Raw genomic sequence first — 13,724 nt, forward strand, 5'->3', positions numbered from 1 at the left:
CATTAGGCATGAAAACAGAGAAAACATGCCGCTTATAACACTGTCACTGATAACATCTTCACATAAGATAACACAACACACACACACACACACACGTTGATGTTTTTATTAGTTTGTTCGCAGCTTCATACCCTAACCACCTGTCAAATAAAAAAAAAAAATATATATATATATATATATATAAACATAAATCGGGATCACATCATGTCAAAAATATATACATATAAAACATTCACATCATATTAAAAATAAATAATTCAAAACAGGTTCACATCATTGGTAAATTATAAATAATAAATAGACTTTTAGATCGATCTGTGTTCTGCTCTCCTGCCGCTCGGTGATCGACTAGTCTTGTCGGTAACCCGCAGCTTCTTACAGTGTTAGCGGCGTTAGCATCCCTGCAGTCTCTACTTATACAGAACTACTTGCTACTATCAACAACTGCCGCCCTCAGACTCGACATGTCCACAGCGCTGGAGACCTACATCAACCGTATCCTTCATGAGATTAGCCAAGCAGGCTAGCGCTGCTTTGCTGAGGTTAGCCTAGCTCTGGTTAGCTGTTGATCAATGGCGCTCGGAGCTAGGCTAGCTCTGGTTAGCTGCTATCTGCACTGTGTTGTTGTATTATCGGGGTTCCCACTGGACCCCTAACGGCTCTTTGTTCCTTAACTCAGCCTCAGGGACCGTCGCCATTGTGACCTCGGACGGCAGGATGATCGTGGTGAGGAAGGTTTCAGAGCACCTGATTGGCCATGTGTAGCTTAAAGTGATCCTACTCCTCGTGTGTGTGTGTGTGTGTGTGTGTGTGTGTGTGTGTGTGTGTGTGTGTGTGTGTGTGTGTGTGTGTGTGTGTGTGTGTGTGTGTGTGTGTGTGTGTGTGTGTGTGTGTGTGTGTGTGTGTGTGTGTGTGTGTGTGTGTGTGTGTGTGTGTGTGTGTGTGTGTTGCAGTGAGTGTGTGTGTTGCAGTGATCTGTGAGTGTGTGTGTGTTTCTGTTGCAGTGATGTGTGTTGCAGTGATCTGTGAGTGTGTGTGTGTGTGTGTGTTGCAGGGCACTGATGAGTGTGTGTTTTGCAGGGCACGCTGAAGGGTTTTGACCAGACCATCAACCTGATCCTGGATGAGAGCCATGAGCGTGTGTTCAGCTCCTCTCAGGGGGTGGAGCAGGTGGTGCTGGGGCTCTACATCGTCAGGGGCGACAACGTGTGAGTACTGCTACCTCCCTACTGTGTGCTGCAGGGGTCTGTGTGTGTGTGTTGCAGTGATGAGTGATCAGTGTGTGTTGCAGGGTGGTGTGTGGCAGTGCAGTAATGTGTGTGTGTGTTGCAGTACAGTGGTCAGTGTGTTTGTGTTGCAGCGATCAGTTTGTGTGTATTGTAGTGCAGTGATCAATGTGTGTGTGTGTGTGTGTGTTGCAGTACAGTGGTCAGTGTGTGTGTATTGTAGTGCAGTGATCAGTGTGTGTGTTGCAGTACAGTGGTCAGTGTGTTGCAGCGATCAGTTTGTGTGCAGTGATCAGTAGGGCCCGACCGATATTGATTTTTGAGTGCCGATGCCGATGCCGATTATTTTCAGAGAAAAATTACGATTACGATTTAATCGGCCGATAAAAAAAAAAAAAATATATATATATAAAACGTAGTTTTTGATACCTTAAATATACTTTAAACACTTTTGACGAATATGTGAATTGAATGCAGAACCTTTGAGTGTTTTAGAATACATTTACAGTCAAAAATGAGTGGGAGTTAGTTATTTATTTTACATTTTACATTACAATGTGCTGCGCTCGTGAGCAGTGACTAACACGTGCGTGCTGAGCAGTATGGTCTCACCGTTAGAGTCTACAGTATAACAAATTAACATGGCCTGGGACCTAAAGAAAAACAGGCACAACATGCTCAAACAACGCGTCTTGTGTACATTGGTGAGGTGAGCGCGCAGCTGCCTGAGCGAGCGTGCTTTCATGTTGTACGGTAAAATTCAATCTCCTCTTTTTTACTCCAGCTAAAGTTGTTAGTTAGCAAGGCGAGTAGGAGCGCAATCTGCAGGATACTAATCGCAATAACATTTATAAAAAAAAAAAAATAAAAAAAAAAGGTTGTAATCGGCGTCTTTTTGGCCGATGCCGATTATTTTCTAAAAGGCTATAATCGGCCGATTAAATCGGCAGGCCGATAAATCGGTCGGGCCCTAGTGATCACTGTGTGTGTGTGTGTTGCAGGGCGGTGATCGGAGAGGTGGATGAGGAGACGGACTCTACATTGGACCTCGGCAACATAAGGGCTGAGCCACTCAACTCCGTGGCCCATTGACCCCCCCCCCCTTTAACCTTTGACCTCTCCTGAGGTGTGTATGTGTGTGTGTTTTTGAATGTTTTCTTTTATAAATAAAGTTGAGGATTTGATATTTGAGTTGTCATTCGTGTGGAGGCTGTAGAACACAGGAAGCACTACGATCACGAGCACCTCAGAGCGCCTCTGTTTGATTCTGCTCACTGCTTTACGTACACCAATTGCTCGGTTTGGGGTGTCTCAGTCCGCTTATATTGGCGTTTCCATTGCCAAATGACGGGCAGGGTCCCAAATTAAGCGCTGAGCCACTCCTATTCTCAGTACTCGTTTGAAAGGATGCCAAAAAGGTGGATCTATAAAAAAAAATTCTGTGAATTGGTAGACAGAGAATTTTACCTTCCGTGCAACAGGGGGATGATAACAAACAAAGTATCCGGGAGGTATTCATGGACAACGGCGAAAGCTTTGTTTATTGAAGAAATTGTTGTGCAGAAGATCAGGAACTGCTGTTACTGCTTGCAAAAGATCCGTTGTTGCTTTTTGTTTTAATGTGTCGCGTTCTTTTTCATTGAATTTAGTAGAAGGCTACACCGTATAAGCCCTGCCCTACCATAAGGGTACCGTCGTTGGTGAAAACACCAGCCAGATTTAGCGTAGCCGAGCTGTCCCGCACCGAGCCGCCCTGACCCCGAGACGTCCATGGTCCAATAAACAACCCCTATAACAGCCGTACACCTATAAGCCAGTGCATTGTGGGTATTAGGTGGTGCACCTTGGGTATTCAGGGTTTCCCGCAGAAAATGCAGTGCTCCTTGGCTGTCGATCCCTCTTCTCACCGAGCCAAAGGTTTGGGGCGAGTATTATAGGAAAAAATAACAAAATCACAGATGCAGTGTCTCCCTTGATAAGGTATACGGCCCTGGCTATGTCTCAGACGACCGGGTTGGTTCGTCTTTGTTGGGACATAACAAATGGGGGAATGTTGGAAATAAAACCTTGTATCAGTAGGAGAGGCTGGCCTGTTCCTAGACGAAGAATTGTGAACACAGAGATACACTACTATTAGGTGATGCATTATGGGTATTAGGGGGTGCATTATGGGTATTAGTGGGTGATTCGTGACGTGGAGTTAGGTGGTGTATTACACATTGTTTAAAAATAAAAAGTTTAAAGCGTCAATGTAAACTTTTATATGTTATCAATAACCCCAATTAAAAGAAAACTTCAATCATCATTCATCTTCTTGATCATAAGGCGGTAGCTGAACTTCATTAAAAGGCAATGACTGACAGGTCACATGGGCGGGATCATCTCCTCGATTAGTGATCCTCGGAGAGGTTTGTCTCCTGATCCACCGAGAGTCAGAGCGCCCTCCAAACGACTCGTCTGGTCTGGGGTCAGAGCCGGACTCTCAAAGTGGATCCGTAACCAGGGGCGGCCTGGAGACAGATAGATACACTTGTTAACTGTCGTTAACACACGTTAACCTCAACATCGCCTGACAGGTAAGTGCAGAATGCGACCTCACCTTTATTTACACTTTCACCCAATGACACCAGTAGCTCCGCCCCAACACTGTGATTGATAGGATCTCCAGCATTCGTTCGCCCCGCCCCAAGCTGATGGAGGACCTCGGCCAAGACAAGCCCATCGATCTCCATGACAACCCCTAGGTAGAAAGAGGGGTTCACTCAATGAGAGAGAGAGAGAGAGAGAGAGAGAGAGTGTGAGTGAGTCACTGACAGAGAGAGAGAGAGAGACTCACTGACACAGGGAGAGAGAGAGAGAGAGAGAGAGAGAGAGAGAGAGAGACTCACTGACACAGAGAGAGAGAGAGAGAGAGACTCATTGACACAGGGAGAGAGAGAGAGAGAGAGAGAGACTCATTGACACAGGGAGAGAGAGAGAGAGTACCCTGGGTGTGTGTGCATAGCTCTGTCTGGTGGTCTGCTCTCCTCAGGATGCTGTGGTAGTCTGCTTGGGCGGAGCATAGCGATTGAGCATTCTCATTGGACACGCCCTGAGCTACCATCATGGCCTGGAACTTAGCCAGAGCTGCTCCACCAGTCACACTCTCAGTGATCAATCTGCCGCCCTCCGATAGGCTGCTCACTTTGCCTGTCATCACCAGCAACACGCCCCCTTCAAATAAAAAGAACACAGTCCAATGACTCCTGAGACATACAAAGGTCAAGGGTTACAGGGAATGGGTTCTAGGGTACAGGGTATTAGATAATAGGGTATTATAACTGGGAGGGTGTAGAGTATTATATTATAGGGTAGAGGGTAGTATCAGAGGGTATTGGTCTAGGGTATATTATGGGGTGGATCCAGGGTATGACATCATCTGGGTAGGGGGGTTGTATCAGGGGTATCGTGGGGTATTGTGGGGCATTATGGGGTATGGTGTGCTGCTACCCAGGGTGCTGACCAGCTCCATCAGGTCACTGGGTCCTTTTCCCTTCAGGGTCTCCAGTGATTCGATGACCTCCACACTGTTGCCGATGCATCGACCAATAGGATTGCTCATGTGGGTAAACACCGCACTCGTCTTCATGCCCAGGTTGTTACCGGCGGTCACCTAAAGGACGACACTCGGTTTATCCCAGACCAAAGTAATCACACTGTTTATACTCTGAAGGGAACATTAATATCATAGTAACTTTAGAGTCACAACATCCCTGATGCTAACCAGGGACTCTCCTAGCGCCTTAGCGCTAGCTAGGTCTTTGCAGAAAGCTGCTCTCCCAAACATGACGTCCAGGACCAAGGAGTTCAGAGACTCTGCTGCCTTCTTAGAGATGATCGACCCTGGAGAAACAAGACGGCCACACATCGTTGTTTGTGTAGTTCGATATAATCATGCAGCTGGGTACATGTAGCTCTATACTAGCATGAGGCTAGGTCTGTGTAGTGCTGTATTAGCATGAGAAAAGTTCTGGTTGAGTGGTACTAGATGTAGTACTAGTTCTATTTAGCACAAGTACCGGTGATGAGGGGCAGGCTTTCCACAGTGCCGGTGACGTCTCGCAGGGCGTAGAGGATGCGGTCCGCTGGGACCAGAGAGTCAGTCTGACCCACCATCACACAGCCCAACTCCGCCAGAATGGACCGCAGCTAGAGACAGAGAGAGAGAGAGAGAGAGAGAGAGAGAGAGAGAGAGAGAGAGAGAGAGAGAGAGAGAGAGAGAGAGAGAGAGAGAGAGAGAGAGAGAGAGAGAGAGAGAGAGAGGCAGGCAGGCAGGCAGAGACATATACCGGTTAGAATCAACTGATTTGGAGTCCCCCCAGTGCAGAGTGTGAGCTGTATTGAGGGGGTCAGACACTTACCTGATAGAGGGCTGCTGGAGGTGTACTCGGTTAGAATGGGTTAGTGGGTTACCTTGTTGAACAGCTGGTTGAAATAGGTGATTTCGTTGAGACAGTTGATTTAGTTGATTAAGTGGGTGAGTGAGTTGCGTGAGTTGAGTTAGTCACCTTTGGGAGCGGCTGTCTGACGTTAAACCCTGGGATTGATTCCAGTTTATCCAGAGTTCCTCCAGTATGAGCGAGGCCCCGCCCACTGATCATGGGAACCTATCACACACACACACACACACGAGGGGCAGATTCCAAAACGGCTTGTAAAGGCTAATCCCATCACACCTGGTGGCATGCAATGGGACCTTTAATATATTCTGTTCTTTACATGTTCAATTTAGCATGTTGACTTTAGCTTGTTGCCGTTAGCATGTTGACTTCAGCATCTTCAGGTACGCTGATGACAGTAGGTTGACTGCTTTTTTTTCCCTTTGATGCTTTTCAGGACTATCTCTGTAAAGACGGAATCATTGCGAAAACGCATCTAAATATAGAAACGCTCTAATACATATTTACTAATACCCTTCTATCTTATCCACACTGGGACCTGGTTTCAAAAAGGTGTGTTTTTTCGGCGACCGAAAGCGCCAAGACGTATGGGCACAAGACTTTTCACCAAAAAAATCCTTTCCGTGTGGACGGGGCCTTAATGCTAAACTCACCTTCAAGCCACAGGCCGCTAGCGCTGGCGCTAGCACCAGGCTCACTTTATCTCCCACGCCGCCAGTGGAGTGTTTGTCCACCACAAGCCCCGCCCACTCCTCGGGCCACGACAGCACTTCCCCCGACAGCTTCATCGCTTTGGTCAGGGCCATCGTCTCCGAGGCAACCATGCCCTTCGTGAAGATGGCCATCAGCATCGCACCTGGACACGGAAACACACCTTATGGCACCTAACATTAGGTACCACTTAACCCTTTAGCACCTTACATTAGGTACCACCTTATCTTAGGTACCACCTTACCATATGTACCACCTTAACCTAAACAACTCTCAACCCTTATAGCACCTTGCCACCAGCTTCCACGTAACCCTTATATATCACCTTACATTAGGTACCACCTTACCTTATACCACTTAGCCTGAAACACCACTCATTCCTATATTCCACCTAGCGCTTGTGGAGCACTTCATGGTGTGTGTGTGTGTGTGTGTGTGTGTGTGAGAGTGTGTGTGAGTGCGCCCGTGCGTGTGTGTTTTGACCTGTTTGAGCTTCCTGTATGTTCTTCTCAACTACAGCCTGGAGGAAGAACTGGATGTCTTCATCACTGAGGGCATTGCCGTCCCTCTTCTTCTTGATCAGATCTGGAATGGACAGCATGGTGGCCTGCATACCCACATACATTAGACCTCCATCTCTAAAGTAGTGACACTTTGTTAAACCATCTCTATAGTAGTGATAATGTTAGACCATCTCTATATTAGTGATACTGTCTATTAAACCATCTGTATAGTAGTGAAAATGTTAAACCATCTCTATAGTTGTGATGGTGTTAACCCATCTATATATTAGGGATAGTGTATTAAACCATCTCTATAGTAGTGATAGTGTGTTAAACCATCTCTATAGTAGTGATAGTGAATTAAACCATCTCAATAGTAGTGATAGTGTGTTAGACCATCTCTATAGTAGTGATAGTGAATTAAACCATCTCAATAGTAGTGATAGTGTGTTTGACCATCTCTATAGTAGCGATACAGTATACCAGTACACATATTCCAGACTGCAAGCCCAAAAACACACACACACACACACACACACACACACACACACACACACACACACACACACACACACACACACACACACACACACACACACACACACACACACACACACACACACACACACACAAACACACATACACCTACCTGATTGTTGCAGGGGAATGATTCTGTGGTCTTGGTCCGTATCATATATGCTCAAACTGTAGATGTCAGTTACAATGGGAGAGCAGAACGCAGGGAACTGACCAATGGGAGAGCAGCGGACGTGGAGGTGAGAGCTGCGAGGAGCTAGTGCCCAGAGCCGCAGGATGGGATGAGGGAGGGGCCATGAGGGAGGGGCCTTTCAGTTCCTCTTATCTCCTACTGACCTTACCCAAGAGATGAGGGAGGGGTCAAGTCCATTAGAGCTGCTGCCAAACCTCAGTTGTCCTTTCGGTTCCACTTCTCTCATACTGACCCTACCCGAGAGATCGTTGTTTGTGTAGTTCGATATATAATCATGCAGCTGGGTACATGTAGCTCTATACTAGCATGAGGCTAGGCCTGTGTAGTGCTGTATTAGCATGAGAATAGGTCTGGTTAAGTGGTACTAGTCGTAGTACTAGTTCTATTTAGCACTGGTACCGGTGATGAGGGGCAGGCTTTCCACAGTGCTGGTGGCGTCCCTCAGGGCATAGAGGATGCGGTCCGCTGGGACCAGAGAGAGAGTCTGACCCACGATCACACAGCCCACCTCCGCCAGAATGGACCGCAGCTAGAGACAGAGAGAGAGAGAGAGAGAGAGAGAGGCAGGCAGGCAGGCGGGCAGGCAGGCAGGCGGGCAGGCGGGCAGTTGGACTCGGTTAAGTTGGGTTGGTCACCAACCCAACCAACCGTTGGTGGGTTACCTTGTTGAACAGCTGGTTGAAATAGTTGACTTCGTTGAAATAGTTGATTTCGTTGATAAAGTTGAGGTAGTTGATTAAGTTGCGATAGTTGAGATAGTTGAAATAGTTGGGTTGGTTGAGTGAGTTGAGTTAGTCACCTTTTGGAGCGGCTGGCCGACGTTAAACCCTGGGATTGATTCCAGTTTATCCAGAGTTCCTCCAGTATGACAGAGGCCCCGCCCACTGATCATGGGAACCTATCTCACACACACACACACACACACACACACACACACACACACACACACACACACACACACACACACACACACACACACACACACACACACACACACACACACACACAATAATAGGTGTTGTAGCATGTTGACTTTAAAGGTCCCATAGCATGCTACTTTATGGATGCTTTAATATAGGTATTAGTGGGCCCCTTATTTGAAGACGATCCCGAAATTCTGCCGTGGTGCAGGATTACAGCCACTCCGAGCCAGTTGCTCATTAAAGCCGTTTCGGTGTCTGTAGCTTTAATGCAAAGTTGGAGGAGAGAGGCGGGTCAAGGAGGAGGGTGGGGGTGTGGCCCTGAGCAGCTTGCGGCCACAGTACCATGCGCTCTGTTTACAGTGGATGTAACGCAATGGCGAGGCGCACACAGCCTTTGACCGTGTTGTGTAAATATTCTAGAACACTCCGGTTGCTCCGGCAGGAGTCCTGGAGCTCTAAAACCTAAATGATATCATATTATACATAGATCTATATCATTTAATATATATTATCACGGCCAAAAGCTGTTGGCGCCTCCAGACGATATTATGAATCTCAAACAACTGCGTCGGGTTCTCCAACGTCTCCGGTTCTTCCACGTCACATCAATCAATCTGAAGTAGACTGAACCACGACATGGAAAGGGATTGTTGCCTGCGATTGTTGACCGCGATTGTCTCCCGCCGGAGCCTCGCTGCCGAGGGATCACCGCCTCGGCAGCAGGCAGCCTGTTATGTGTGTTATTCGCCGTAACACCAACAGCAGAACAGTTATCCAATTAACAAAGAAGTGTTTGTGCGATTACACACACTTGCGTTGCAGTGTGTGTAATCGCACAAACACACACACACACAAGTGGAGCTCGCACGGTCGTAGCTCATTGGCGGGCCAAATTCTCTGAGCTGGAAAAGCAGAGAAATGGGAGGGTGGCATCTCCCTTTATGACGACATACGGGGAAAATTCCAAAACGGCGTGTCTGTTAGGTGTGGAGTGATTAGCCGCTACAAGCCGTTTTTGAAATCTGTAGGCTGGTAGACTGGTCTATCCAGCACCCATCTTGGTGGACACGCCCACCTGTGATGTCATAAGGGGCAGATTCCAAAACGGCTTGGGACGGCTAATCACATCCCACCGGGTGGCATGTCATGGGACCTTTAATATATCCTGTTCTTTGCATGTTAAATTTAGCATGTTGATTTTAGCTTGTTGCCGTTAGCGTGTTGACTTTAGCATCTTCAGGTACGGTGATGACAGCAGGTTTTCCTTTGATGCGTTTCAGGAAAATCTCTGTAAAGACGGATTCATTGCGAAAACGCATCTAGCTGTAGAAACGCTCTAATACACGCTATAATTTACTAATACCCTTCTATCTTATCCACACTGGGACCTGGTTTCAAAGAAGTGTGTTTTCGGCCACCGAAATCGCCGGATCTGTCTGCACGGTCGGCCCAAACACACAAGACTTATGGGTTTTCACCGGAAAATCATTCCCGTGTGGACGGGGCCTTAATGCTAAACTCACCTTCAAGCCACAGGCCGCCAGCGCTGGCGCTAGCACCAGGCTCACTTTATCGCCCACGCCGCCAGTGGAGTGTTTGTCCACCACAAGCCCCGCCCACTCCTCGGGCCACGACAGCACTTCCCCCGACAGCTTCATCGCTTTGGTCAGGGCCATCGTCTCCGTGGCAACCATGCCCTTCAAGAAGATGGCCATCAGCATCGCCCCTGGACACGGAAACACACCTTATAGCACCTTACGTTCGGTACCGCTTAACCCTTTAGCACCTTACATTAGGTACCACCTTATCTTAGGTACCACCTTACCATAGGTAACCTAAACAATACTCAACCCTTATAGCACCTTGCCTTATCAACCACTTAACCCTTATATAATACACCACCTTACCGTAGGTACCATTTAACCCTTATATAATACACCACCTTACCGTAGTTACCATCTAACCCTTATATATCTCCTTACATTAGGTACCACCTTACCTTATACCACTTATACCTTATGTAGGCTACCACTTAGCCTGAAACACCACTCATTCCCATATTCCACCTAGCGCTTGTTGAGCACTTCATGGTGTGTGTGTGTGTGTGCGTGAGAGTGTGTGTGAGTGCGTCCGTGCGTGTGTGTGTTGACCTGTTTGAGCTTCCTGTATGTTGTTCTCAACTACAGCCTGGAGGAAGAACTGGATGTCTTCATCACTGAGGGCATTGCCGTCCCTCTTCTTCTTGATCAGATCTGGAATGGACAGCATGGTGGCCTGCATACCCACATACATTAGACCTCCATCTCTAAAGTAGTGACACTTTGTTAAACCATCTCTATAGTAGTGAATCTAGTGATAGTGTTAAACCATCTCTATAGTAGTCAACATTCGGCAGACCATTTGCATTATCATTTTCTGCAACAAATTATAACTTTTATTGATGCAGCCTATTACCGTCAGCCTCTTACCATCTTGCTGCCATCTAGTGGTAGACCAGCGGATTAACATATTTTAATTACCCTTCGCGCGGTTTCGTTTCACAGAAAAGAAACTGACAGTATTGAATACCTTCATACTATCACTACTGTCAGGGCCGTTGCTGCCATTGAAGGACACCGAGGTCATGTCCTCTGTATATTTTTCACTATAACTAATACAGAGATGGTTCAACTTAAACCATCTCTATAGTAGTGATAGTGTTAAACCATCTCTATAGTAGTGAAAGTGTTAAACCATCTCTATAGTAGGGATAGTGTTGAACCATCTCAATAGTAGTGATACAGTATATGTACCAGTCTGCAAGCCCAAAAACACACACGCACACGCGCACACACACACACACACACACACACACACACACACACACACACACACACACACACACACACACACACACACACACACGCACACACACACGCACACACACACGCACACGCACACGCACACACACACGCACACGCACACGCACACACCTACCTGATTGTTGACGGGGAATGATTCTGTGGTCTCGGTCCGTATCGTAAAGCTCAAACTGTAGATGTCAGTGACAATGGGAGGGCAGAACGCAGGGAACTGACCAATGGGAGAGCAGCGGACGTGGAGGTGAGAGCTGCGAGGAGCTAGAGCCAGGAGCCACAGGATGTGATGAGGGAGGGGCAAAGTCCACTAGAGCTGCTGCCAAACCTCGGTTGTCCTTTCAGTTCCTCTTCTCTCATACTGACCCTACCCGAGAGATGAGGGAGGGGTCAAGTCCGCTAGAGCTGTTGCCCAACCTCAGTTGTCCTTTCAGTTCGTCATCTCTCATACTGCAACAACCCGAGAGGTAAGTGAGGGTTCAAGTCCACTAGAGCTGTACGATGTAAACAATATGAAGCCAAACCTCAGTTCTCCTTTTAGTTCCTCATCTCTCATACTGTAACTACCCGAGAAGGCTACACCCTGCCCTGCCATAAGGGTACCGTCGTTGGTGAAAACACCAGCCAGATTTAGCGTAGCCGAGCTGTCCCGCACCGAGCCGCCCTGACCCCGAGACGTCCATGGTCCAATAAACAATCCCCGTAGCAGCTGTACACCTATTAGCTGGCCGACTCCGTAATCAACGCTTTCCAAGCAACACAGTATGTGGATAGACCAATTGGCTCTGTCAAATAATGCACCCACTGCAGAATCACGTTATTTTACACCACTACTCACCCCATGCACATTGTTTTATAACGTATATATTGAAGATTTCAGGGGTGCAGTATGTGCAATGTATGTAATGTAAAAAAAAATAGCACTTCAAGAAAAAACATAAATAATCAATTAAACTAAATAAATAACAACTACTAACCCATCAACTACAAAAGTGTAGCAAGTATTGTTAAAACTTATATATATTCGTGAATGGGATTATGCATGGGTTTATATGCAATAGCTAATAATTATTCAAAATATCCAATGATACAAACATTTTATTTTGAGTCACGTTATTTCAATGCATAGATATTCAGTATATTTCAAAATCCGATGGCACAGATTTACTTCCATAAGTGATGCACAACACTGCTTAGAGGGCTCAAAATTAACACTCGCCAAACTGGGTAAAGTAGTCTTAAGTTATTGAGTCCACCCGCCACTTTGGCTGGACACATCTTGTCCTTCAGCTGCAGAGAGCTGAGAGCAGTCAACAGTAGCCTATATAGACACTTTTTGAAATAAGCCATGGAAGAACTACTCCAAAAACATTCACAACAATCTATGTAATTTATCCTAGATTGTAGAAATATGTATACTAATTAATTGAATAGGCTGTGTTCAATGTATAAAGTTTGGTTTTAATTAAAAGGAAATGTTCTAAAAATGTTTATCATTATGATAATTATGTGTATAGATAAACAATATACAGATATAGATATTAATATTATTGTTCTATGGGCCAATGGACCAAGATGACGTGCTCAAAGGTAATTAGAGTGAAATGCAAGGGTTATGGTTATGCAAGTTCACACTGTGCTACAACATTTATTTTTATGCTACTGAGTTTTTGTGCTTGCAGGCACCAGTGCTACCACTTAAAAAAAATAAGCGAACAGCCCTGGATATGCATTTATAGTTCTTAATGTATTTACTGTTTTTATGTTCTTGCTTTTAACAGGATGAGTTGGATGAGGCCTGGCCTGATGCACAGGCCTGGAACACACACACCATCAGGCCAACGAAAAACCTTAACGTCCCCAGCGGTCGGCCGAACGTGATGTTTGCATTACCTGAACTCTATGGAACAATGAACATGAACTATGCAACATCTTTATGGCTGAGTCCAATCTCACTCTAGCAACAGATTCATATCAGGCAGTGAATTTGTACATGCACCTCAGAGAGGTGCAATCCCCGTACAATCCCCGTAGCATCTGTACACCTATTAGCTGGCCGACTCCGTTCTCAACGCTTTCCAAGCATCGGCGGTGACGAAAACTTTCTCCGCCTAGGACAGGATCTCACAGAGGGAGGCTGCTGCTTCTCTGTACATTTTCTCCAGCCGCACAGTCCTAGTTTGGCGACATGGCACTGTGTAATCCGGCTCGAGAAATGCGATCAGATCGCGGAAGACTAACATGTCACGTCTCTGGCAAAGGCGGCCGTGTTTAAAATAGCATGCATATGCATCGGTTATATTCTCAATTTAATTTACAGAGCAAACCCTGCAAAGT

At 46.4% G+C, this 13,724-nt stretch overlaps 2 protein-coding genes across 4 annotated transcripts; one reads left to right on the forward strand and one right to left on the reverse strand.

Moving 5' to 3' along the window:
- Positions 1-333: 333 nt before the first annotated feature.
- lsm8 (LSM8 homolog, U6 small nuclear RNA associated) lies at positions 334-2,410 on the forward strand. Its single transcript, XM_060048765.1, has 4 exons — positions 334-495; positions 686-726; positions 1,081-1,208; positions 2,228-2,410. Exons 1-4 carry the CDS (start codon positions 465-467, stop codon positions 2,316-2,318), a joined length of 291 nt encoding a protein of 96 aa, XP_059904748.1. The 5' UTR covers positions 334-464; the 3' UTR covers positions 2,319-2,410.
- Positions 2,411-2,740: 330 nt separating this feature from the next.
- LOC132455020 (thymidine phosphorylase-like) lies at positions 2,741-11,684 on the reverse strand. 3 transcript variants are annotated; one of them, XM_060048715.1, is made up of 10 exons: positions 11,509-11,684; positions 10,683-10,806; positions 10,056-10,258; positions 8,409-8,507; positions 8,009-8,138; positions 4,990-5,108; positions 4,716-4,878; positions 4,212-4,439; positions 3,826-3,966; positions 2,741-3,736 (listed from the first exon to the last, which is right to left on the reverse strand). In XM_060048715.1, exons 2-10 carry the CDS (start codon positions 10,798-10,800, stop codon positions 3,591-3,593), a joined length of 1,347 nt encoding a protein of 448 aa, XP_059904698.1. In that variant the 5' UTR covers positions 10,801-10,806; positions 11,509-11,684; the 3' UTR covers positions 2,741-3,590. The 3 variants fall into 3 exon arrangements, with proteins under 3 accessions (XP_059904698.1, XP_059904696.1, XP_059904697.1); XM_060048713.1 differs by lacking the exons at positions 8,009-8,138; positions 8,409-8,507; positions 10,056-10,258; positions 10,683-10,806; positions 11,509-11,684 and adding exons at positions 5,285-5,414; positions 5,774-5,872; positions 6,319-6,521; positions 6,860-6,983; positions 7,529-7,686; XM_060048714.1 differs by lacking the exon at positions 11,509-11,684 and having other exon boundaries at positions 10,683-10,831.
- Positions 11,685-13,724: the final 2,040 nt, after the last annotated feature.

Source organism: Gadus macrocephalus, chromosome 4, assembly GCF_031168955.1.
Source record: "Gadus macrocephalus chromosome 4, ASM3116895v1".
NCBI lineage: Eukaryota > Metazoa > Chordata > Actinopteri > Gadiformes > Gadidae > Gadus > Gadus macrocephalus.